Raw genomic sequence first — 26,653 nt, 5'->3', positions numbered from 1 at the left:
GTGTTGCTGGTTCTGTCAAGAAAATAAGTTGTGTTCCCAGCTGACTTCGAGTCTAGATCGGAGGCCAGGCAGGGAGCCATACACTCCCCAGGGAGTGAGCAGCCTGCCACAGCCTGGGGAGTAAGCTGCCAAGGCAGAGAACTCACAGGTAGCTGACATGGGGAAAGGCCTTCTTCCCAAAGCTGCAGCAGCCTGGTGGCGCTGAGCAGACCCTTAGCATACTGTGTGTGTGGGAATTCTGTGGCTGCGTGGCAGGGTGCTGTACACCTAGGTGCTGCCTAGGTCTCGGGCACACAGGTCATTTGCTCAGATCTATTGTGTGATACTTGAGCTGGCATGGGGGTTTTAGCTACCATATCATAACTGCAGGCATCAGTCAACCTAACAGAGACGAGGGGAGGTTGTGTTTACACTGACGATCAGGAGCATTGACTCCCCTGTGAGGACAAAGAAGGTGACACCACACCAGACCTAAGTAGTCCCTGGACTCCCGTGCCACCCACGAGCACTGAGCCGAGTGCACTACCCACTCCCAGCACACACCCCTGGATATCCGCTAAAGGAGCAGCTGCTCCGTTAAGCCACGGGGGAGTTCAAAGATAAAACCATCAGAGAAAACCCACAAGTCCGTAAGAATAAAAGGAGATAGCATGAGCAGCACAAACAAGGAGGACAATATGTGTTCCCAAAGGAACACAAAAAACAATTAGATTTTAGAATGAAGAGATTGAGGAATTGCTGACAAAGAATTAAAAAAAAAAAATCATAAGGCCACTCAGAACCAATGAGAAATAAATGTGGGAATTAAGAAAATCGAAAAAATAAAGTGTTCAAAATGTATAGGACACTATTGAATGACCTAACATGTGCTTAAGAGTTCCTGAAGGCATGGAGAAAGAGAATGGGTTGGAAAGCCTATTCAGTGAAATAATAATGAAATCAGAAAGAAAGGGATATTAATGTATAGAAAACACATAGAACTCCTAACAAGCATGACCAGAAAAGATCTAACACCACAACCCAAAATAATCAAACTTTCCACAGTAACAAAACAATTTTAAAATGTGTACATGAGAAAAGACAGATTCATTTCACAAGATTTGCAGTCAAACTTATAACTGATATCTCATCAGAAACAGGCTAGAAGAGACGCAGTCCAGGTTTGGGTCCAGCGTGGTAGCCTAGCGGCTAAAGTCCTCACCTTGACCATGCTGGGATATTCTGTATGGGCGCTGGTTCTAATCCTGGAGGCCTCGCCTCCCATCCAGCTCCCTGCTTGTGACCTTGAAAATCAGTTGTGGACAACCCAAAGCCTTGGGACCCTGCACCCACGTGGGAGATCCGTAAAAGGCTCCTAGCTCCTAGCTTCGGATCAGCTCAGCTCTGACCCTTCCAGCCACTTGGGGAGTGAATTTGTGGAACGAATATTTTCCTCTCTGTCTCTCCTCTCTGTATATCTGACTTTCCAATAGAAAATAAATCTTAAAAAAAAAAAAAAAGAAAGAAAGAAATGGCCAACCCGGAATACTATACCCAGAAAAGCTCACATTTTATACGTGAAGATAAAATAGACATTCCAAAACAGAAATTGAAAGAATTTTCAGCCACCCAACCAGCTCTACAGATGATGCTTGAGGATGTGTTACACATAGAAATAGAGAATTATAATTACTGTAATGAGAGATGATCAAGGTAATTTCCTAGTAAAGCTACAAAGGAAATCTGAAGCAAACAGTGGGAATATTTATGTTACAATAGTAGGACCAGACCATCTTCTTTCAAGAACCTTTGATACACATGGTCTAAACTCTCCAATTAAAAAACCAAAAGTAAAAACAAGACCCATCTGTTTGCTGCCTGCAAGAAATGCACCTCGTCAACAAAGATACACACAGATGGAAAATGAAACAATGGAAAAATAAGCAGGTATAGCCATTCTAATATCAGGTAAAATCGACTTTAATACAAAACTATTAAAAGACGAATTATGAGTAAAGATCAATTCAACAGGAAGAAGTGACTATAGGAAATGTTTATGCACTCAATGCCAGGGCACCTGGCTTTTTTGTTGGTTTGTTTTCTTTAAATAATCTTACTTAGTTGATTAGGGTACAAAGGGCCAAGGGCTACAGGAAAGTGTGTAAGACCATTGTTTCCACACTGATATCATCGCTTTTTTTCACTGTATCTGGGGTCAGGGGATAAACAAAGGGAGAAGCCCCACCCAGCCTCCCACCTATCCCAGGTCCCCGATGTGTGGCACACTCCAAAGGTCCTGCTCAAGCAGTTTTGATAGTTCAACAGTTCTGAATTGCTGCCAGTCTTGCCATTCTAAGCATGATGAAATCTATTCAGAATCCAGTGGCTGACATAGTCTCTTCATGGTTGGGGTTCTGAGATTAGCAGTTCAGTTGGAGGGATCTCCAGAGAAACTTCATCTGAGGTGATTCCAGACCTGATTCATGTGTGTGCTTGCCAGTACAGGGTCTGGCACAGTCCGTCACCCCAATCAGCTTATACTCATGCTGGTCATTGCAGTTGCTGGGTCAGTTCTGTTTCCAGCCCTGTCTTCCACGTGAACTGAACTGATGGGTGTTGTAGTCCAGCCTGATCCTGCTGACTTCGTACTTGGCCCTCACGCAAACCAGTGGGAGCTGCAGCCTAGTTGGGGCAACTCCCAATAACCCCCACCAGGCAGGGCACCTGGCTTTTTAAAACAATTGGTAATGGAGCTTAAGAGATACATAGACTCCAGTACAATAATAGTAGGAGATTTCAACACTCCACTGTCATCAATGGACAGATCAACTAGACAGAAACTCAGCAAAGAAGCAATAAAGCTAATCCGTACCATGGATTAAATGTGTCTAGTTGATATGTAGAGAACATCCCACAGATGCAGAATAAACATTCTTTTCCATAAACTGGTGTATTTTGTTATTATATTATTTGAGTTATAACATGTTTAGCTTATCTATCAGCTTATCTGTCTTTGAAAAGAGGGTAAAAATAAGAGAACTTCCTAGTAAAGCTACAAAGTAATGAATGGTATTTGTGTTTCTTGCCATATTTCTTTCAAGTCAAGTACATAAATGCTTTTAGCATTTGTTACTAGTAGCAAATAAATGTACTTTGAGCTGCATGACCTTTTCCCAAGAATATAAAAGACCTCTCACAGGAGTGCTTCAGTAGGTGTAGGATGGCCTTTCACTTTTGTAAGGATGGTGTTATAGAGCACATGACGAGACAATAGTGAATTCTGCTAACAGATGCCTTGTCAGTTTTAGCTCCTCATCTGTTTGCTACACTGCAGAGAAATAGGAGATTTTGGTAGGCCCTGCAGATATTGACTGAATTGCTAATAGTTTCTGCAGTACTGCCCTGTTCTCTTTTGAACATGGCATGATATAAAACCAACTAATTAAGCCACTCATATTCTGAAAATGTAGGTTTATATTGCTGTGACAGAGCTGAAGACCATGCTTGCCAAACTGCCTGCAAGAGAATTCTGATGTCTAAGAAAACAGAGATGGAGATCGTTGATGGTCTCATCGAGGGTTGTAAGACCCAGCCGTTGCCACAGGATCCTCTCTGGCAGTGTTTCCTGGAGAGCTCGCAGTCTGTTCACCCTGGAGTCACCGTACACCCGCCCCCCTCGACAGGCCTGGATGGGGCCAAGTTACATTGTTGTTCTAAGGCAAACACCTCAACATGTAGGTCAGTATCTCATTTTTCTGAATTAAAAGCAGTAGAAAAAAAGTTAAACTTAGCAAATATATGTCATCTTGTGTTTTATAGGCTTAGCATTTAGAAGAGATAATATCTTTCATCTAGTTAATTGTTCCTGAATATGTTATAGATATGGAAGTTTAGTATTGATAAGGCAATAAATAAGCGTGTTGAAGTGTGAATTCTGCCATGGCATGGGTTTTCAAGTAAGCTTATGATTTAGAAGAGGTTTTAATCTGACATCTAATAAATATTCCCTTTATTGTGAAACTTGAAACATTCATGCATTAGTAGATAGCCTGGGTTAGCATTTACAACCAAAGTTAGGTAGCAGTGTGTTAGCATTCATTTGGGTGATACACGTAGGGATGAAAAATAAACAATTCAAATATAGGATAGAGAAAACACCATCTAGGGACAAGAATAAATGGAGATAACTGAGATCAGATTAAACAAGTTTGCTATATTAGAGAGATTTGGGGTGAAAGGGAAACCACTTATAGGGCATCCTAAAATGAGCAAAATGAGTATGAGATACCAGGAATGAAATTATATTTACTGTGGTTTGTAAACTGAATAAAGCTTAAGCAGAATATGTGCCTTGAGTAGATCATCAAACTTTACCAAAGGCAGAAAATAATCTGAAAATTATTCGGAGTAAATTCACAAAAGAGCTTAGAGGTAAAAATCAGGCCTAGAAATAAAGCTGTTGGATTGCTAGTAGAAGTTGAAAAATGAATTTGTGGAAGGGATGCTGAGTACATCTTTGGAAGGCCACAGAAAGGGTTTTCTTTAAGTGTAACAAAAGGTCAGAAAATGCAGTGGGGAAATAATTGTTCTAGGAACTAAATATTTATAAATACTGTAATCAAGCACTAAATTTAATACAGAACTTTCTGCCCATCATGCAAAAAGAGAATGATAAACGAAAAAAGAAGAAGAATAAACTATGCAAAAGATGGGTTTTTTTTTTATCCTATGTCCTAGGAAATGATTATCTTTTAAACTTTTTGGGGGCATATTTTTCCAAAGTATGTCAGTCATAAGGTTTAAGTTTTATGCAAGTTACATTCGGCTCATATGTGTTCCTGCATTTGTGTTTTTGTTTCAGGGAACTGTGCACTAAACTTTATAGCATGAGCTGGGGCAATACACAAAGCTGGCAAGAGTTTGATCGCTTTTGTGAATATAATCCAGTAGAGGTGTCCATGTTGACTTGTTTAGCGGATGTCCGGGAACCTTGCCAGTTGGGCTGTAGAAATCTTACTTACTGTACTAATTTTAACAACAGGTAAGACTAAATCATTGTAAATGGAATGAAAATGTTTTATTATTAATTGTCTGGCTCTTATTTGAGAACAGAACTTCACTCTGATTTTATTCCTGCTGGGTTAAAAGGTGATTATAACTTTTATTATTTCATTTTTAGTTTTAAATATTTAGTCATTTGTTTATATATATTTGAAAGGCCGAGCAACAGAGCAAGCTTGAGAGAGCTTTCATCTGCTGGTTCACTCCCCCAAATACCTACAGAAGCCAGGACAGGACCGACCAAGCCAAAACCAGCAGCTTGGAATCCTATCCTAATCCTCAGCAGGTGAAAGGCGCCACTAACTTAAACCATCGCCTGCTGCCTTCTGGGTTGCGTTAGAAAGAAACAATCAGAAGCAGAGGTAGGACGCAATCCCAGGTATAGATCAATCCCAGATAGAGGATGCAGGCATCCCAGGTGATGGTGTAACACCTTGTGCCTCAGTGCGCCCACTCCATGATGTCATGATATTCCAGCAGGTAAATCACTTCAGGGAAAATAACCACTATTACAAAGTCTCTTCTAATCTAGAGGTACTACAAACTTGTGGAATTCAAAGAATCAGTCCTCTACTGCTTTCCCAGGTCACGAGCAGGGAGCTGGATGGGAAGTGGAGCTGCCGGGATTAGAACCAGCGCCCATATGGGATCCCAGCGTGTTCAAGGCGAGGACTTTAACCGCTAGGCCACAGCGCTGGGCCCGATACAATACTAAAAAGTAAAATTTACATTGGTTTAAAAACAATTTATTTGCAGAAACATTCAAATAAGTATTTCTCTTATGTGTCACATGTAGTAGGAAAAATGACCAAGAACCAAACCTGGTTGCATATCCACATCTAATGGCTGAAGGGACAACTGTGAAGGGATATCCAGAAGCATGCAGTGAGGGTGCTCCCTGTTGGGGAACCCAGAGAGAAAGAGTTTCTGAAGGATGGGACAGGTTCTGTGGTCTGCAGCCCAGAGCTGGAGAGGGCAGAAGAGACGCATTCGGTTGGGCTAGAAGGAAGTTGTAGAGATTTTAATCAGACGATGTTTACCTCAAACTAACCCACATCCTGTCCATTAAAAGTATTCAGATTATTACTTCGAGTAGGAAAATTGAGATGTCTTTACAACTGATGATAGAGTGTTAGCCAATAAAGATCTGGTTCAGAGATCAAGTCAGTTTGAACTCTGTGACATGTTTGAAGTTAACCTTGAGCATATGGTTCTGGTTTCTGATAATAGTGGAGTAGCCTGTATCAGAATAACACCCCTGAAAATAATACCCCTGCATAAAATAGAAAAGAGCAGCTGCATTTGAAGGCATTGAAAAGCAATCAAAAGCTGAAGGGGTGGCATTGCTTCAAAGACAGCAACCTCACCGAACAAGAGCCACATTCATTCACTTTTCCCTCATGGACACTCTCAGTGCCCGCTAGTGAGGAAAAGCACTGAAGCAAAAAGCAGCAGCCGTGGGCTCAGGAGCTGGAGGTCAGAGTTCAGGGCTGCCAGAAAGGCTGGATGTCGGAGGGGAAAATTCCCCAAAGGAAGGAAACAGAAAAGGAGACATTCTCAGACCCGTAGGTGAACTCCCCATGAATCCTTACCCAGCTCCTCAGTGTCACGACAAGGACCCTGAGGTAAGCAGGGGATGGAAGGCTAAAGTAAGATGAATATAGATTTTAGCAGCCACCTTTTACTGGGCTGTTTGAAATTCAAATCATGCCATGTACAATGGGAATAAACACCTGGAGCTTTTCAGTGAAACCGTGCAAGGGCCACACCTTGGGAGTAAAGATCACGTCTAAGGATTAAAACTGACAGCTGAAACCGTGCCTCCGCAAGAGGCAAGGTATTTGCTAATTATTTGACTGCTTGCTAAAATGAACATTCTTCAAGAGAAGATCAGCAAAAATCCTGAATCCCACACATGCATCGTGTTTATTATATAACAGAAACCACCAGAAATGAGAAAAAGAAACAACAGCTTACCCAGATACTGGAATTAGCAGATAAGGGCTTTAAAGCAATTATGATAAACATGCTAAAAGGCCTAGAGGGAAAGAAGTGATACAGGTGAAGACTTGGAGAGTTCAAGGAGAGATAAAAACGCGCACACACACACAAACACAATTATGTAGAAATTTGAGAAATGAAAATATATAAAATAAAAAATGTATTGAAAGAAATGAACAACAGGTTGGTTACATCGTAAGAAAAGAACAGTGATCTCAAAGATAGCTCGGTAGAACTTAGCTGAATTGGAGCACAAAGAGAGTAAGTGATGTAACATGTACAGTTGGACTCCAGAAGGAAAGAAATGAATCAGAATAATTGATTAACCACTGGCTGAAAGTTTTTCAGATTTGACTAAATACAGTAACCCACATCTTGGGTAAGCTTTTCAAATCCCTATCAGATAAATACAAAGAAAACCCACACCTAGAACAATATAGTCAAACTGTTGAAAGCTAAATATTAAAAGAGAATAATTTAAAGGGAAATATTAAAGTCAGCCGAAGGGGAGCAGGCATGTGTTGCACGGGTGCGATGACTTGTGGGATGTCCACATACTGTATGGAGCTCCTAGGTCTGAGTCCCGTCTCTGTTCCCAGCTCCAGCTTCCGGGGGAGGCCGTGATTGAGTTACTGACTCCTGGCTTCAGCCTAGCCAGGCCCAAGCTGTTAGGAGTCTTTAGGAAGTTGAATTAGTGAATGGAAGACCTCTATCTCTGTGTCTCTCTGCCTTTCAAATAAAAATCAAAATAAGTAAATTTAAAATGTTCTTAAAAATCAGCTGCAGAGTAAGTAAAATGTTATATCTAATGGAATCACAATAAATAGCACAGCTGACTTCTAGAAACAATAGAGGATTACTAACTCTAAACTGGAATCCCTGAAGGTTTGAGAAAACAATTCCTGTCAGACAAGAATCTTAACTTTACTGAGCCTTTGCCTGCAAGTGCTAGAATCCCATTTGAGCACTGGAATCCTATTTGAGCACTGGTTCGTGTCCCAGCTGCTCCATTTCCCATCCAGCTCCTTGCTTGTGGCCTGGGAAAGCAGTCAAGGATGGCCGAAAGCCCACGTGGGTGCAGTGTCCCAAGGCTTTGGGCCGTCCCTGACTGCTTTCCCAGGCCACAGGCAGGGAGCTGGATGGGAAGTGGGGCAACTGGAACACGAATCAGTGCCCATTATAACTCAATACTCGTTTAAAACTATTTATTTTCTTTTTGTTTAAAGGCAGAGTTGTACAGAGACAGAGAACTTGCACTGATTCACTCTCCAATTAGCTACAATGGCCAGAGCTGGCCTGATCTGAAGTCAGGAGCCAGAATGTCCTCTGGGCTTCCCACATGGATACAGGAGCCCAGAAACGTGGGCCATCCTTCACTGATTTCCCAGGCCATAAGCAGGGAGCTGAATCTCAAATAGAGCAGTCAGGACACCAGTCCATGCCCATGTGGGGACTGCTGGCACTACAAGTGAAAGCTTAGCTTACTATACCACATCACCAGCCCCAACTCAGTACTTTTCAAAGCAACATATCTGATGGCCAATAATCAGATGAAAGCGTGTTCGGTACCATTAGTCATCAGTGAAATGTAAATCCAATAAATGCGTCTATACACTAATAGAATGGCTTGAACTAAAAGGACTTAACAAGCATGTAAAATAAATGGGATTTTCATACATTGCTTGCTGGTGAGAGTGTAAAATGCATAACCACCTTGGAAAACAGTTTGGTGTTATTTTAGAGAGTTAACCCACCCTGTGACCCAACAGTGCTTGCTACTCCTAGGCACGGAAGCCACCATGGTGTGTACAAGCGGGTGAATGGATAAACCAGCATGTGTGTGGTCTCCAGCACCCCTTTCCTGGGGGTTCATGAGCTCAGAAGCATTTTCATGACAGCAGTAAGGTGTCATTTACCTGGCTTACTTTCATTCTCACAAGAGTGAATGTTAGAGTTTCCTAGACAGTTCTCTAAGTTGCTTCAAATATAGACGCAGAGGTGAAAACCCAGTTCTCTTATTAAGCCAGATATTAAAGAGATTTCACAAAACTGAAAAATAAAACTACTCTTCTAAGTTTTGTTTTGTGAAATGTAGTTATTTTTCATCTTATACTCACTTGTAATGAGCCTATTATAATTTTAAATAAATGAATAACCACTGTAAAATCAGCATTTTAATTTCTAATCTAAATATCTATGAAGGTTTTGAATCAATTATGCTTCAATTTTTTTGAATATTAATACTTGTAAATTTTATTATCTGAAGTAGAATTACTAAAGTAACAATACTACTAGATACATGTATTTATGCTTCAATTTTTTAAAGCTTAGACTTATTAGTTGCGTGAAATGAAGGAAAAGGGACCCTCTGGATATGATAGTCCTGCCCAGCACATTTTGAAATTTCAAGCTGTGTTACAAAACTGTGCATCCAGAAAGAAGGCATGCAGTCAGTCTTCGTGCCGGTGTCTTTTGAATCTTCATAAAATCAGGCGATATCCTTTGATGAGCCGTATATGCTTTCCTCGTCAAGAAATCTGAAAGTGTATGTCAGGAGTTTACACATCACTTGACCCTAAAAAATATTTGCCTCCTGATCCCTTCTGGCCTTTGTCCTCTTCAGGCCAACAGAACTTTTCAGGAGCTGTAACGCACAGTCGGATCAAGGAGCCATGAATGACATGAAGCTGTGGGAGAAAGGAAGCATCAAGATGCCATTCATCAGCATCCCCGTTCTTGATATTAAGAAATGCCAGCCAGAAATGTGGAAAGCGATAGCCTGTTCACTGCAGATCAAACCTTGTCACAGTAAATCCCGGGGAAATATTATCTGCAAGTAAGTTTCTTTTCTTGTGGCTCTTTGGTTTGGGTCCTGACCACCCATGACTCAGAGTCCCTCTAGGATTTTCTCTCCCACCACTTGCTTTCCTGCTCACCCCCACATTGCAGATCTTTCCTGCCCACACTCTGCTGCTTGAAGCCCCATCCCCCCAGCTCCCCTTGCCCACTGCACGTTCCTGCTTTCTCTCAAATACCAGACATTCCTGTGGAGTCTTCCCAGATTTCTCCAGCTGTCCTTAATACTTTTTTTAGATTTACTTTTCTTATGGAACTTAATTTCAGAAACAATAAATTTATTAAGTGCCTCCAATGCACAATGCTACTTTTATATTTTCACTTGTATGCTTGTCTTGCATTGTTAGACTTTATCCTCCTTAAACAGAAGTTCATTCCTCATTATGCCTTTGTGCCATTTTTCCTCTTTTTTTCCTCTTTTTCTCCTCTATAGGGATTAGTATAATCTCACAGTAGGAATTCTACAAATATTAGATGATTGGGGGAGTTGGTGAATATAACCACCAAGGCTTGCTCCTCATAAACAATTTTTAAATGTTTGCATGGGAAATCTAGGAGAAAGGAAAAAGCAGAGCTGCTACGGTTAGTGAATCAAAAAGCTTTTGCCTACAGAACAGCCTGTGGCAGCTGGTCTTCAAACATATTTTTCCCCAAAGCCAAGTTCATATTTGTCTCCTAAGTGTTAGTATATGGCTGGGAGGGGACTTGATGAATCGTTTCAGATTATTTCAACCTTAAGCAGAGTCCATATCTGCTCCGACATGACCTGGGGATGACCTGAGCAGGCAGATAGTGAGCTACAACAACTGAGTGTCCAAAAAGTGAAAAATGTATCAACTGCTAGCACAGAAAACTTCAGGATCACATCTCATTGAAGACAAAAAGAAAAAAAAATTAAGTGGTGGACTTTCCAGTTGTTACGGGCCAGTGTTGCTAACTGAATGCTGATAATGTAATGTTGATAACTAAAAGGCTGTTTAAAGAGGGGGAAGGGGCAGAAAGGAAGCCAACAAGCATAAAGGATGTGTGATTTCTCAGAGAGCACATCAGACTAGCTGCTGTAACTTCCTTTCCAAGATGGTGAAAAGCCACAGAGACGTAATAACTATAAGGCTAAAATTTTCTTACAAATGTATCAAACCCTGTCTTATTACTTAATAAAATACATGGGGATCATGAGTGTGTGTTACAAATTACAAAAAAAAAAAAAAGCAGATACAAAAGGACTAAAAGACAACAAGTGACCTATTTATATGGTGTCCATTTATATAAAACAATTCTTGGTTAAAATTTGACAAGGTTGTGAGTAGATACATCGCTGTGTCAAAAACACCAGTTATTTAGAAGTAGACCTGTACCCAAAGGTAGCAAAGCATTGCTAATGTACAAAAGAGTGTCGTACATGAAACTTTCAGAGATGCACGGTTCCTCAATACAACCCCTGGTTTTAACCAGTGAGAGACTCGGTAGCCGATCTTGCTGAGATCACAGGACTAATTACTTTCCAGCTCTCCATGAGGGCTTTGTTCAGGTGATGAGTCCAAAATTCAAGCAAAGCCTTTGAGCTCAGGTGAGAGTTAGGACTTATCCCAGCTGCTCCACTAAGAATCACAGTTCTGTTTTCCATCAGACAACTACAGAACGTGAAATTCAGAAAACTCACTTCCTGGAGAGCTTCATAAGCAGAAGAGATACTGATGGATCAGTAGCCCTGCACCCTAAGTTCATGTGCATTTCTTCTTTTCAAGATCAGATTGTGTGGAGATTCTCAGGAAGTGTGGAGACCAGAGCAAATTCCCTGAAGACCACACAGCCGAGAGCATCTGTGAGCTCCTCTCACCCACGGACGACCTAGAGAGCTGCATACCTCTGGATACATACCTCAGTGAGCACCTGGCGCATTTGGTTTTAGATTACAGATATTTCTCTGTCCTTGCTGGGTGGTTAGTTCTGTTTTTAGAATGGTATTGTCTATTGAGAACAAGTGGCTCATGGATGCCATCTCAGTGTGGTCCAAGAAAAACTTGCCACCTTAAAATACTTAAGCAGGAGGATTATTTTATCAGCCAGGAGGCATGAACTCTTGTCAGGCAGGAACTCTGAGCAGTGAATCAAGGACAAACATTCTCAAATATCATTGCTCTTTCCTTGCATCAAATAACCAGAAAGTGGAATTTCCCCTAGGGAGTATTCACCTTTTATTGTCATCAGATGAATGTGGACCTAAGCCAGGCATTGGCTTAGACGTTCCTCTCGATACTATTGACTAAAGAATGCTAGTGTGGGTTAGAACATGGAAACAGAGCTCATGGCCACCACTTCTGCCTCTGTCCGCCAAGAACTGCCAAGCACTGCAGCAGTCATTGAGGAATCTTGGAGTCAAGTTTCTTGGCGGTGAGGTGACTGTGTTGTGGATACCAGGGCATAACAAATACCAACTCTTGAGTAGTTAGCCTAAAGAGAGTGTTTAGGCTGCCACCAGAGGGCAGTGGTGCTGCTAGCTTGACTGCAAACTGCGACAGGCAAAAGAAAACCCCAAACAGTTGATCCAGGGCTGCTATGGCATCCCTTAGCACACACCTTTAGCACCTGGCTCTGTCATCAGGATTACTTTGCTGTTTGGTTGTAACACAGCTGTAGGAGTTCCAGCTGCTGTGTTTTAGCTCCAGATGGAGAAAAGCAAGGGGAGAGCAAACGGACATGAACAAACATAGGCCAGCTCATGTTATAGAAAAATTGGGAAAGATTACATTCCTAACTGGGGCCATTTCCATTCTAGTAAATTTGGACATCTATTAATAAGTGGGGAAAGAAAATGGATGTAGACATGTAGCTGGTAGCATCTGACACATTTTTCTCCAGAGCAGCAAAGTGTTATCCTTAGTTTTTGTGACCAACAGAGCAAAAATGAGAGCATGACTAGCTCTCTGCATCTTTGAATAGGCCAACACCTCAGCTTCCATAACTTCAAGAGCCCTTATACTACATCTGTGACTCATAGAGACTGAGTCCGACCTAAAACCAAGCACACAAAACTCATGTATTCACCTACACTGTAGGTACTCCAGAAGTCAGATATATTTGGATTTGTTTTAAAAAAAAATATTTATTTCATTTTTATTTGAAAGGCAGAGTTACAGAGAAAAAGAGAGACTGAGAGATCTCGCATCTGCTGGTTCACTCCCCAAATGGCCACAATGGCCAGAGCTGATCTGATACGAACCAGAAGCCAGGAGCTCCTTCCTACTCTGCTACATGGGTGCCAGGGCCCCAAGAACTTGAGTCATTCTCCACTTCTTTTCCGGTCCATAGTAGGGCGCCAAATCAAAAGTGAAACAGCCAAGATACAAATTGGCGCCCATATGGGATGCAGGTGCCACAGGTGGAAGCATAATGCATTCCCCACCAGCCCCAGAAGTCAGATGTATTTGCAGAAGGAAGCTATTTCAGTGGGACAACCATTTAGAAACACTGTTGTTTGAATGTTAAAATTTTGATTAGATGTCACGTATATTGAGTATTACTGAGACTTCATTGATAGTGACTTCAAAAGTTAAACATAATCATGGTGTGGGGTCCATATTATCATGATAGATTCTAATCTGTGTTAAAACATGCTGAATTATCCCTTGTAGACAAAAGCACCTATTTGACCTACTTACCTAAAACATGCACCTTCTATCCTGTTTTGCTGCTTATTGCTTATAATTACCTTCCTTTATGAACGTGAACACAAAATATATGCATGTATGTATTGTCTGTTTCTCTACCAAGTGTAAACTCTGTTAGAGACTTGTCTGTTCTGTCCGTCACTGTGTCTGCAGTACCTAGAACTTTGCCAGATATATTGGAGGTGTCAGTAACAAACAGATGAATTACTGTGTGTACATTTATGCCAAATGCACCAGCAAGGGATAACAGGAGTGTTTTCGTAGTATCTCAGAATCAGGCTTTGTCGGGTGCTTATGAGCTCTCCCTTCATTCCAGCCAAAATTAATGCAGATCATTTGCAGTCCTCTTTTCCTCTTTTAGGTTGGTTACATTAATCTGGGGTTTTTTCTTAGGACCAAGTACTCTCGGTAACATTGTGGAAGAAGTGACTCATCCCTGTAACCCTAATCCCTGCCCAGCCAATGAGCTCTGTGAAGTGAATCGGAAAGGCTGTCCCTCTGGAGACCCCTGCCTTCCATACTCTTGTGTCCAAGGTAAGAGGCAGGTGGGTGTGGCTGGGGAGGAGCATGGCCAGCGGCAGCTGGCGTTTCTTCCAGGGTGGGAGGAGGTATCTTTGGAGTGAGATGGTAAGGGGTGTTTTTTTCTGCATTGTTCCCTGTAATGTTTGAGGCTTTCTCAATAGATGTGAGCAGAAAAAGACAAAGACACAGAGAATTTTCAATGGCCATTTAAATGGTAAATGAATAGTGTCAACCTAAAACTTCGCTGCCATAGTGAACTATAGGGTTCTTAACTATAAAAGACGAACTTGAGCAGGTTTTTTTAATTATTATTATTATTTTTTTTTATTGGCAAGGTGGATATACAGAGAGGAGAGACAGAGAGGAAGATCTTCTGTCCGATGATTCACTCCCCAAGTGAGCGCAATGGCCGATGCTATGCCAGTCCGAAGCCAGGAGACTCTTCCGGGTCTCCCACGCAGGTGCAGGGTCCCAAAGCTTTGGGCAGTCCTCGACTGCTTTCCAGGGCCACAGGCAGGGAGCTGGAAGGGAAGTGGGACTGCCGGGATAGAACCAGCGCCCATATGGGATCCCAGGGGTGCAAGGCGAGGACTTAACCACTTGCACCACCGCGCCGGGCCCGAGCAGGTTTTTTTTAATTGATATGTTTATTTATTTATTGTTTTTAAATTTTTTAAATTATATTTTTGACAATCTTTACATAGTTAACTAGGGTAAAAAGGTGCAAGAGCTATAGGAATGTGGGTAAGACTATTATTTCCATATTGTTTCCTTCATGTTTAAAGGGGGGTATTAAGGGAAAAGCCCCACCCAATTTCCCACCCTCCCCAGGTCCCGCATGTAGGGTATGCTCCGAGAGTCTTGCTCAAGTGGTTTTGATAGTTAAACAGTTATGAATTGCTGCCAATCTTACCACTCCAAGCATGATGAGGTCCTTGAAGAATCCACTGATTGACATAGTCCATCATAGAGTCTCTGTTTGCCCCATGTTTCGCTGCTAAGATATAGCTGAGGTGGTTGGTTGACTTGTTCTGTTTTCTCTCTTTTCTTGGTTAGGGTTCTGAGTCCAGCATTTCAATTGGGGAGATCTCCAAAGAAACTTTGTCTGAGGTGTTCTCAGTCCAGTTCTTGTTTGTACCAGAAAATACAGGGCCTGACACAGTCCATCACCCTGATAGCTGGTGGTTGCAGTTGCTGGGTTGGTTCTGTTTTCAGCCCTGACTTCCACTGGAACCAATGGGTGTTGCAGTCCAGCATCACATACTTGGCCCCCACATAAACCAGTGGGAGCTGCAGCCTAGTCGGAGCTACTCACAATAACCCCCACCAGGCCCGCCCCCTACCCTGGTTTGCCAGTATGTGTAGCAGTAGTCCAGTCTGTCCGACACCCTATTCCACCCCAGCCCCTATCCTGGTTTTTGTGCCTTCCCATGGGAGTGATAACCCAAGAGGGAGAAGCCCACTATTTCCCTCCCAGGCCTCTCCCACTCCCAGATTGGAACACGTTTTTTGTATTTTTCTCTCATGCTGTAATGTTTGACCAATGTACCAATGTTCTTATGTTTCCTTTTCCTTGGTATATGGAGAAATGGCATATTCAGTAGAATGTACATTGATCTCCATCAGGTAGAATTTTTATAGTCTTACTCTGTGTCACTTGCTTGTAAACCCATTTTACTTTTCTCATCTGCTTCCCAATTGAAACCATGTCTCATATTAGCATTAATACTATAAGATATATCCTATTTATTTGTCTATTGAAAAGAGTTACAGACAGGGATCTCCGCCCTGCTGGTTCAGTTCCTGGATGGCTGCAGTGGCCAAGCCTGGGTCCACTGAAGCCAGGAGCCAGGAGTTTCATCCAGGGCTCCCACAAGACAGCAAGGTGATACCTGGGTTCTCCAGACCATTAGCAGGAGCTGGCTTAAAAATGGAGCAACTGGGACCCGAGCCAGTGCCCGTATGGGATACTAGCCTTGTAGGCAACAACATTGCCCACTGCACCAAAATACCAGCTCCATGACATGAAGTTTGATTTTGGATTCCCTTGTTTTCCTAAAGGTCATCTCATTTTTTAAAGATTTATTTATTTTTATTGCAATGTCAGATATACAGAGAGGAGGAGAGACAGAGAGAGATCTTCCATCCGATGATTCGCTCCCCAAGTGAGCAGAATGGCTGGTGCTGCGCCAATCCAAAGCCAGGAGCCTGGAGCTCCTTCCGGGTCTCCCACGCGGGTGCAGGGTCCCAAGGCTTTGGGCTGTCCTCAACTGCATCCGAGGCCACAGACAGGGAGCTGGATGGGAAGTGGAGCTGCTGGGACTAGAACTGGCACCCATATGGGATCCTGGTGCATTCAAGGTGAGGACTTTAACCACTAGGCTATTGTGCCAGGCCCCCTGAAGATCATCTTTTTTGTTGTTGTTTGTTTATTTATTTATTTTTTAACTTTAATAATCTTAGTTGATTAAGGTACAAAGGGTCAAGGGCTACAGGGTGAAAGTGGGTAATATCATTGTTTCCACACTAATATAATCATTTTTTCCCTGTATCTGGGGTTAGGGGAGTAGCAAAGGGAAAAGCCCCACCCAACCTCCCACCCATTCCCGATCCCCAACATGAGTTTTGATACAGTTTTGATAGTTCATCAGTTCTGGATTGCTGCCAATCTCACCGTCCCAACCGCAATGAAACCTATTCAGAGTCCACTGGCTGACAGTCTCCTGATAGTTAGGGTTCCAAGATCAGCAGTTCAGTTGGAGGGATATCCAAAGAAACTTCATCTGAGATGATCCCAGATCTGATTCTTGCGTGAGTTTGGTAGTACAGACTCCAACACCGTTCGTCACACCAATCAGCTTATGCACATGCTGGTTGTTGCGATTGCTGGGTCCGTTCGGTTTCCAGCCCCGTCTTCCTCGTGTTGTAGTCCAGCTCGATCCTACCCACTTCATACTCGGTCTTCATGCAAACCAGTTGGAGCTGCAGCCTAGTTGGGGTGACTCCCCAAGACCCCTACCAGTTCTGCCCCCTACCCTGGTTCCCATGCTTGCCAGTATGTACCGCAGGCTTGTCCAGTCTGTCCCACATTCCATTTAGCTCTCGCACACGTCAATGGACATTGAAGCCTAGTTCAACCCAACCAACTATTATCCAGCCCATACACCTACTGGCAGGTACCTTTCTGTCTAGCCACCCCTGCCCCTAACCTGGTTTTCGTGCTGTCCAGTGAGGGTGGTAACCCTGAGGGAGGTGCCCACTATTTCCCTACTAGGCCACACCCACTCCCAGATTATGCAGTCTCCAGGTGGTTCTGGCATTTGACTTGACAGAATTAGCTCCCAGTACCAGCCTCTGCCAGTTAATGCTGTGGCTAAGCCCAAACACCCCTCAACCCACTCTAATTTTTACTTGCACCAGTCGGAACAGTCAGCTCATCATGAGGCCCACAGGTGCTATAGCCCTGCCTAGTCTGAACTGCTCCTATCCCAATTCACGCTTTCCAATGGAAGTAGTTATCCAGCAGGGGAGCCCACGTTCCTCTGTCGGCTTTGCCTCCTCCCCGATTGTCACCTGTGCTGTTTGGGTGCTGCAACCACATCTGGTACGGCTCATCTCACCTTGGCATTACTTGTTGTGTACTGGTATGTGTTGCAACTGCACCTGGCTCGACCCACACTCTGTTCTGGTGCTCGGATTCACCAGAAGATAATGTGAACAGGTTCAGCCTGGTCTGCCCCCAACCCATGCCATGTGTATGCCAATGGGATAATTTCCATTGCCTGTTATGAGTTGTTCCCTATTGTGCTTCTTGCGCTTACCTGCAGGGGGCTGTGTCCTGCCAGAGGAGTTGCCCAAGCTCCTCCGTCAGAACCTCTCCCAATGCCAGATTTCACGCATACCAGTGGGTCCATGAGCCAGCACTACTCAGTTCACCTCCTGTCCTAGGAAGAACAGTGGCTTTTCCTGACTGGCCTTCAACCCAGGCTGGTTCTTGTTGTTGAATATTTCAACCTAGCCATGGCTCTTCCATACCCCCACACAGCTCACACATGGCTCAGTAAGGGCTGAGATCTAGCCTAGTCTGTCACACATCTCTCCCCGGTCCTCCAGAGCACCAGATGGTGTTGGAGTCTGGCCTGGCTTGGTGCTTCCAGTCCCAGTCCACACTTGTGCCAAGGGAGATTATAATTGTATCGTGATCAGAATGCAGTCTCAGTTCCAGCCCATGCGCTCCTTGGTGGGAAACTCATCCCAGCTAGGGTGTCCCGTTATTTCCCCAACCGGGCCTATTCTCAGCCATAGATCAGGTGCAGGCCGGTGGTTGTTCTGTCTCCGCTTGGCAGAACCCCTCACTTGTCCTGGCCCCTTGGATGCTATGGCTTAGTGCCTCTGCCTCACACAGATCAGTATGTGCAAGGACCTACATGGCATGAGCTGTGCTCCAACCTGATTTCTGTTGTTTCTTGCGGGTTAAGGTTTGTTCAGCCCTGCCCATTCTGCCCCCTTCCAGTGGCAGCCCGGCCCACCTCACATCCTGTTTAAAGGTGCACATTTGGGTGCTGCTGCCTTGACCTACCCTTTAGGTAGGGTTGTGGGTTCCTTTACCCATGAGTGATGGCAGGTGGCATGGTCACACCTAGCTTAGACCATTGCAACCCCAGCTTGCGAGCTAACCAGGGGGGCTTGTATTCCAAAGGGTTGGGCCCACACAACCCCACAGAGTCTACCCCCAGGCCAAGTTCTCTTGCGTGCTGGATAGTGTCTTGATCCTGCCAAATGTGATCATTCCACAACTCCACCCCTCAGTCGGGTAATGGTACCTAACACTGCCAAAGAGGCCCCCATCCATAGCTTTGGTGTAGACTAGTGTGTGGTGATCAGTGATGTTCTATACTAGTATCCCATCTCTGTATTCATAATTGAGCTGTTGCATCTGTCTAACTCAAATTATCTTCTGGATACTTCCCTCCAAACCACCAGGTCTTGGTCCCCACGCATGCTTAAATCTTTCATGACCCTGTCACTGAGAATACCCGAAAATTCACTTCTCACCTACACTCAAACTAGTCTTAGTCATGAGTGACCCCAGGCAGCAACTACATATCTTGAAAACCCCAGAGTTCACCCTGCCAGGCGGCCAGCAATCAAAGCCTGGCACCACTTGGTGCACTGGCCGCCCTGGGGGAGGCCGAGGACTTGTTCACTGCCTTGCGGCAGTATCTTTGGTGTGAGTCCCCAGCATTGGGGCCGACCTGGCAGGGGCACCCCCCACAGTTGCCACACTGTAGGGAGTGGCAGTTGCCCCCGACCCCAAGGCCCGAACCCCTGAAGATCATCTTATAAGAAAATATAAATGTTCAAGATAGAAAATGAGTTTTCCTGGGCCTGCCACTAAGCTACTGCACCGGGCCCCAAACAATTTCTTCATCCTATTATATAATATTTACTAGCTCTGCAATACCTGCAAGTCTTCCATAAGGTGTGTCTAAGGTCATAAAACAATATCATAGACTAATGCCATCTCTCCACAATTTTTGTTTACACAGGTTGCAAACTGGGAGAAGCTTCTGACTTCATCGTCCGTCAAGGGACTCTAATCCAGGTGCCATCGTCTGCAGGGGAAGTTGGTTGTTACAAGATCTGCTCGTGTGGGCAAGGTGGACTCTTAGAAAACTGTATGGAGACACACTGTGTAGACCTCCAGAAGTCTTGTATTGTTGAAGGGAAAAGAAAAAGTAAGTCCTAAACTATATTTGTTTCCATGGTTTTTAAAAATATTTCAATTGTATTTTTAATATATTTAGTTAGTTGAGAGGCAGAGAGCTGGCAGAGACAGGAGTTCCCATCACGGTTCACATCCCCCATGTCGGCAGTGGCCCTAGGGCTGAGGCTGCAGCTAGCAGCTGCAAACTCAGTCAATCTAGGTCTGCCACATGGGTCGCAGGAACCCAGTACTCGAGCCATCACTGCCACCTCGGGGTGTGCATTAGCAGGAAGCTGGAATCTAGAGCTGAACCCAGTGTCAAACCCAGGCCCTGCACTGTGTGACACCGGTGTGTTTTGCATCTTTAAATAGGTTTTATTTTTTTTAATTTCTTTCTTTGAAAGACAGAGTGATGAAGAAAAAGAGAAAGAGGGAAGAAAAAAAGAGAGAAAATGAGAGTTTCCATCTACTGGTTCACTACCTAAATGGCTACAATGGCTAGGGCTAGGAGCCTAGAAATTCATCCCGGGCTCCCATGTGCATAGCAGGGGTCTGTATATTTGGGTCATCATCCATTGCTTTCTCAGCAACATTAACAGAGGAGTGGATTTGAACAGGTACTCCAGTGCCAGTGTTGCAAGCCATAGCTTAACCAACTATGCCACAATGCCAACTTTCCAAGATATCTTAATTGGAGTCTTAATTGCTAGGCAAACACTTGCCCTTGTTTTTTATTTTAATATGTCATTGGTGATCTTCACTTTGTAAGAAGAACATTGAATGAATTCTCACCAAAGATTACACATTGGATTTTCTGGGCAGTGTTTTTGAAATGAACAAAACACTAAGACTTCTATAGCACGTTCTTGGAAGTCCCCTCAAAAAAGAGGTTAGTGGTTGACTAACACTTGTTTCACTGTAATCATGTGCCAAGCGCAATGCTACATCTTGCCTTCCTCATCTCCTTGAATCCTCCAGGTTTGCTTTGATAGATGCATTTCTGTTACCTATTCCCTAGGAGAGGGAGCTGAGGCTCAAAGAGGTCACCCAGATCATAAGTAACCTGCATAGGGTCCAGCCCCAAGCCTACTTGACCCAAAGCCCTGCCCAGGCAGAGACATGGCACCCTCCTTCCTAACCCTCAACTGCACCCCACTTCCTGGGATGAGATTCCACTCTCACACCTTGGGAAGCAAGCAAGGACAGGAGTTACATGGTTGGTCAGGAGTTTGGGAATACATTGAAAAGTGAGCCCTTTGATAGCTTTCCCTGAAACTTGTAGAGTCTTGCTTTCCTGTTGTTTCCTTTACCATCTTTTGCTTAATAGATCTAACAACAGTCCATGTTAATATTATTTCAAAAGTTATGATAAAGGCCCAGCGCCATGACCTAGTGGCTAAAGTCCTTGCCTTGAACTCACCAGGATCCCAAATGGGCGCCAGTTCTAGTCCCAGCAGCTCCACTTCCCATCCAGCTCCCTGCCTGTGGCCTGGGAAAGCAGTCACGGACGGCCCAAAGCCTTGGGACCCTGCACCCACTTTGGATACGTGGAGGAGGTTCCTGGCTCCTGATCGACGCAGCACTGGCCATTGTGGTCACTTGGGGAGTGAATCATTGGACTGAAGATCTTCTCTGTCTCTCCTCTCTGTATATCTGAGTTTGCAATAAAAATAAATAAATCTTTTTTTAAATTTATGGTAAAATGTCACTTATGAGGATTTGCTTCCTCCCCACTGCTCATTTATCTTCACTCCAGTCTCCGACCCCAGTGACCATGATGATTAGCTTTGATATGCTTTGGTTTCCTTCATGTGAGATTTTGTACAGGAGTGCCCTTGGCTAAAGTAAACTTGTAAATTTCTACACCTAGAGAAAGTCACATATTTGTTTTTTAATCCATGTTCTGCTTGGCTAAAATGTGAAGATAGGTATCCTGTGTCCCAGAAATATCTTAGGAAAAACAAAATCACTCTTTCTGTTCAGTGGCTAAATGCCTGTGGGGCTGACACTGGGAGGGGAGTGCCGTCATGGAAGATGGTGGAGAATCTGAGCCACAAAAAGTTGCTGACTCAGGTGCTCTTCTGGGAGCTAATCGTTCTTGCCAGGACTTCATGACAGGCTTCAAATCCAAAATCCAAAGATGGCATTGGGGCTGGCCTGAGAGATGAGCAAAAGTCCAGAGGAGAGGAAGAGTCCTTGAGGTTCAAGAGAATTCCCAGGGGCTAGGCCACATGCTGCCCAGGCCAGCTCTTCTGGGCTTAGAGGAAGAACAGGACACACTAAGAAGTATAAATACCAGATTTAATGCCTGAGTTTTTATATTCAAAAGTCATCTTTCAAGTATTTCCATCTTAAAGCTTTGCGATTCATGCTGTAGTTCCTCAGTGCATGCTTATAGGTCAATAATCTCTTTCTCTTTGTCCCAGGTCATGGAACATCCTTTAAGATCAACTGCAATGTTTGTTCTTGCTTTGCTGGCAGTTTGGTGTGCTTTGAACGCCTCTGCCTCAGTGAGCACAGTGCGGAAGATGATCGACGCAGCTTCACAGGTGAGGCCCTGCGGGCCCATTGCGGCTCCAAACGACTTCCCCTCATCTTGCCTCAGCCACACATGTGCACAGCCGACTGAACACAGACTCCAAGGGCAAGACACTGTCCCCCTCTGCAGATTAGCCTCATCCTCCATGAACTGAAGGCATTCAGCTGTTCTCCTGGGGGCACTGCCAGCACTAGTGTTCTGCACGTCTGTGAGAAAGAAAGAACAGTCCAGTGACTGGGATGGTTTTAATTGGAGGGAACTCTTCTACCTGGTAAAATACCTCCACTTATTTCTACCACAATAGCCAAAAATGTCCATGTATTTCCCAAGTTTTCTTATCACCTTCTCCCTCTGCCTACCTTAGCTTTCAGAGTCACTTTTTCTCTTACCAACAGCATCCCAGAGTACTACTCTTCTGGCTCTGCTGTGCCGCCTGCTGCTGGCCTTGTGCTCAGACCAGCTGAAGTGGAAAGCTGACGTGGGATGCTATTTTGCAAAGTTGCCACTGTCAACACTAACAGCACAGTGTACTGGCCTCTCTTGGTTTCTCATTTTTACCAGAGGTGCAGTACTCTGCACTAAGTTCCCACCCTTATTCTCCATTTCATGCTGCTGCATGGCCATCTGATTCCTCCCTGGAATTCGTAAACACCTGTTGTATCCTACCTGAGCCTCTCCCCAAGAAGTGCAGCCCAGACAACTCTGCAAAGCAGCAAAGTTTATTGAGGAGGCAGGTAAACAAACCAACTGGCTGGGGTCAGCTCTCCTTTCCTTCAGAGAGTGATCCCGAGGTGAGAGATGGGTTTTTATAGAAAGCGTGAATTATGCAGCCATGGGAACCAGATGAGTTGGACAGCCACAGGAGGCTGCCGTGGGAACACTGGGTGCGCTACAGAAACTGCAAGAGGCTGCCATGAGGACAGTGAGTGAATAAATCATACAGTGATTGGTGGAGCCAAGGATTGCTGGCAGGGCATGTTACTCCTTGTGATCTGGCCCCAAAAAAACAGGAAACTAGCAATGCGTTTTGTACAGAAGCATAAAGAGCAGGTTAGCAAACTAATGCAGGTCTGAACCAAAGTGACTTCATTTTGTGACTGGAAGTTACAACCTGAAGAGAAGCAGGGATTAATGGGGGGGTGAAGAGAAGACGGATTTACCAATCTTTGCCTCCAACCAATTGGAAAATGAAAGAGGATATGAGAACTAAGACGTGAACAGCGCAGGATGGGGAAGTAAAAGGGCTAACAGTACCCAGTCCTATCCCCTGCTCAGCGCCAGCATTCCCTGCTTGCTTTTTACTGCTGTTATCATCCTCTTTTATGAGTAGTCTTTGCTTTCCTCTGGATGAGGACAATTCATTCTACTTAGAGAAACCATAGAAGGATATGGGGAAGACGAAGGACTAAAGATTTATAAGGAAAACTTGAGTTGTATTTTTATCATGTATATTCGTCATTTTTTCATGACCGGAATGAAATGCATCAGGAAGGCTACGTTATAAAGAGGTTTGTTTGGGCCCATGGTTCTAGAGAGGCAAGGTCTAGGGGCCTCCTCTGGTGATGGCCTTCTTGTTGGCAGGGTCCCAAGGCAGCCCAGAACATCACATGGCAAGAGACAGGGAGCAGGGACATGCATGTGTGTGTCTGTAGGCACAGAATGTCACATGACCAGAGAGAGCACAGAGGCGTGTGTGATATTTCTCTTCCTCATCTTACAAGCCCACCAACATCCAATTGCCCTGATGACCTCCTCTGACCCTTATCTTTCCCAAAGGCCTCACCTCTATTACTGTAAAATGAGATTGAGTTTCCACACTGTTTGTATCTCATGAGGTGGGTTGAATGTCAACCCATGAAGGCTTGGGGACACTCAAACCAAACCCCAACCATAGCAACATCTAAATATTTTTAAAGAATAAACTTTGCAGCTAGGAAGAGCCTGTTCCCTGTGATGTACGGCCCTTGGTGTCCTTGGATAAGTTAAGTCAGTGCATGTCTAGCTGGCAGTCTAAGGAGATGTTACCTCTCCCAAACTGCACCATGTTCCTTGGGACTCAACACCTCTGCCCAAACATGACACAGAGAGAAGACACTTATAAAAATTTCAAAGTCTTAAAATTACAGTAATCACCGAAAACATCTTGTTGTTATTCTTCCTTTCTAAGGAGATGAGAGTGGAAGAGAGGAGCTTACAGATTCTGCCTTGTTTTGTAGTGGGTATTACCTTTAACATTCAAGAAATCCCCCCAAGGAGCTGATGCCATACTATAGTAGGTTAAGCCTCAGCCTATGGCACCAACATCCCAAATGGACACCAATTTGAGTCCCAACTCTTCCATTTCTGATCCAGATCCCTTGCTGATGTGCCTGGGAAAGCAGTGGGGAATGGCCCAAAGCCTTGGAACCCTATACCTAAATGGGAGGCCCAGAAGAAGCTCCTGGCTTCAGATCAGCCCAGCTCTGGTCACTGCAATCATTTGGAAAGTGAACCAGTGGATCAAAGATCTTTCTTTCTGTCTCTCTGTGTTTGTAACTCTTTCAAATAAAAATAAATATTTTTAAAAATAAATCCTCTAAGCCAGTTTCAAACATCTAAATTCTACATTTCCTGTGCCAGACTGGGAAATCATCCTTTACTTTTCCTACATATAGCCTTGTTTACATGGTCTCCAGCTGGAGTGAGGGTCTGCAAACCCTCCATGAGCCAGCAGTTAAAGGACAGGAAAGCCATCCAGGGACAAAGGTTTTTCTGGAGTCCAGCTGTTTTCAAAAACTTTGCCAGCGGTAGGAAGAAAGTTAATTTGTAATAACTTAATTTACAATTCTATTTTACCATGAGACCTCCTACAGCTGTTAATGATTTGCCTTAATAGGGAAATCTGAGAGAAGGGAACTCTCCTCAGTGCATACCATTGAGTCTGTTTCCTTGCTTCAGGGCTGCCCTGTAACTGTGCAGATCAGTTTGTCCCCGTGTGTGGGCAGAACGGACGTACTTACCCCAGTGCCTGCATTGCTCGCTGTGTGAAGCTCCAAGATCATCAGTTTGAGTTTGGATCATGCATCTCAAAGAATCCATGTCATCCTAACCCCTGCCAAAGAACTCAAAGGTAAGAGCTTCAACAGAAAAGCAGAACTTAGAAAGCTTCTCTCCTGTGCCAGACGAACAATGAGATCCGAAGCCAGGAGCCTCCTTCCACGTCTCCCACATGGGTACATGGTCCCAAGGCTTTGGGCCATCCTCCACTGCTTTCCCAGGCCACAAGCAAAGGACTGGATGGGAAGTGGACTAGCTAGAATTAGAATTGGCACCCATATGGGATCCTGGTGGATGCAAGGTGAAGACTTTAGCCACTAGGCTACCATGCTGGGACCTCATAGGTCTTCTTAAGGAAAGCTGTGTATGTATATCTCCTGTAAAAATTAGGCAAACAGAAAAACAGCATGCCCCTGGGCCCTGTGGAGGGCCATAGGGACTGAGAATGAGGCAAGGACCAGCTCTTTCCAGACCCCTCCATAGTGGCAAGGTGGTTGGCGGCCAGCCCAGCATTAGCTGCTTGATGTTGTAGCACAGACTCCTGAGTTCTTCAGGACCTGGTTGACAACTTTCCTTATGGTAGACTCCTGCGAGCCCAGCTGAGAAACCAGCATCTGTGTTCTGGAATGCTGCCTCCTCCACCTGGCATGCCTACGCCTTGCGCACCCTCCAGGCCCAGCTAGAAGGCCACTTCCTCCTGGCTTTGTCTCCAGGATCCCTAATGAAAAGAACTCACTGCCATGAGCATTTGGCTGGTCACCGTGCGGGCTCGTCTACCTGCCTCCCTCTCTCTGAGTGAGCCCCCTGGGCGCAGCCTCTCCTTTGCTCTCTTGCTCTCCCCCAACCTCCCGTGCTTCACCCAGTGGTCTGTCAGTACCGCCCGCCCGCCCAGTCCTGCACCCACGGGTGTTCATGTTGCTGCTTTTCTCTTTTTCAGATGTGTACCCAAGCCACAGGTCTGCCTGACGACTTTTGCTAAATTTGGATGTAGCCAATACGAGTGTGTGCCACGACAGCTGGCCTGTGACCAGGTCCGTGACCCCGTCTGTGACACAGACCACGTGGAACACAACAATCTCTGCACTTTATACCAAAGAGGGAAAAGCCTGTCTTACCGAGGCCCGTGCCAGGTACAGTGGTGAGACCGACACAGCAGAAAGCACTGGGCTGGAGCGGCATGCGAGGCCTCTGCATGAATCAACAGGGAGAGCCCCATCCTCCACCACAGGGAGGGCTGGCTGTTTCTTCTAGTTCAGGAAAGAGGGCTTGCTCATGTGTGTT

General features: G+C 44.5%; 1 protein-coding gene across 1 annotated transcript in view; it reads left to right on the top strand.

Moving 5' to 3' along the window:
- Nucleotides 1-26,653, top strand: part of RECK (reversion inducing cysteine rich protein with kazal motifs) — a 71,037-nt gene that overhangs the window by 38,289 nt on the left and 6,095 nt on the right. Inside the window, exons 9-17 of the mRNA XM_040963022.1 lie at nucleotides 3,450-3,717; nucleotides 4,841-5,020; nucleotides 9,665-9,877; nucleotides 11,646-11,782; nucleotides 13,962-14,102; nucleotides 19,640-19,828; nucleotides 22,224-22,346; nucleotides 25,274-25,445; nucleotides 26,310-26,502. Coding sequence (XP_040818956.1) covers nucleotides 3,450-3,717; nucleotides 4,841-5,020; nucleotides 9,665-9,877; nucleotides 11,646-11,782; nucleotides 13,962-14,102; nucleotides 19,640-19,828; nucleotides 22,224-22,346; nucleotides 25,274-25,445; nucleotides 26,310-26,502 — 1,616 coding nt within the window. The remainder of the gene's footprint in view (nucleotides 1-3,449; nucleotides 3,718-4,840; nucleotides 5,021-9,664; nucleotides 9,878-11,645; nucleotides 11,783-13,961; nucleotides 14,103-19,639; nucleotides 19,829-22,223; nucleotides 22,347-25,273; nucleotides 25,446-26,309; nucleotides 26,503-26,653) is intronic.

The sequence above is a fragment of the Ochotona curzoniae genome, unplaced genomic scaffold, assembly GCF_017591425.1.
Source record: "Ochotona curzoniae isolate NIBS_2020 unplaced genomic scaffold, NIBS_Ocur_1.0 scaffold_3208, whole genome shotgun sequence".
Taxonomy (NCBI): domain Eukaryota; kingdom Metazoa; phylum Chordata; class Mammalia; order Lagomorpha; family Ochotonidae; genus Ochotona; species Ochotona curzoniae.
The sequence above is the reverse complement of the archived record's forward strand: the minus strand, read 5'-3'. Positions and strand labels throughout refer to the sequence as shown.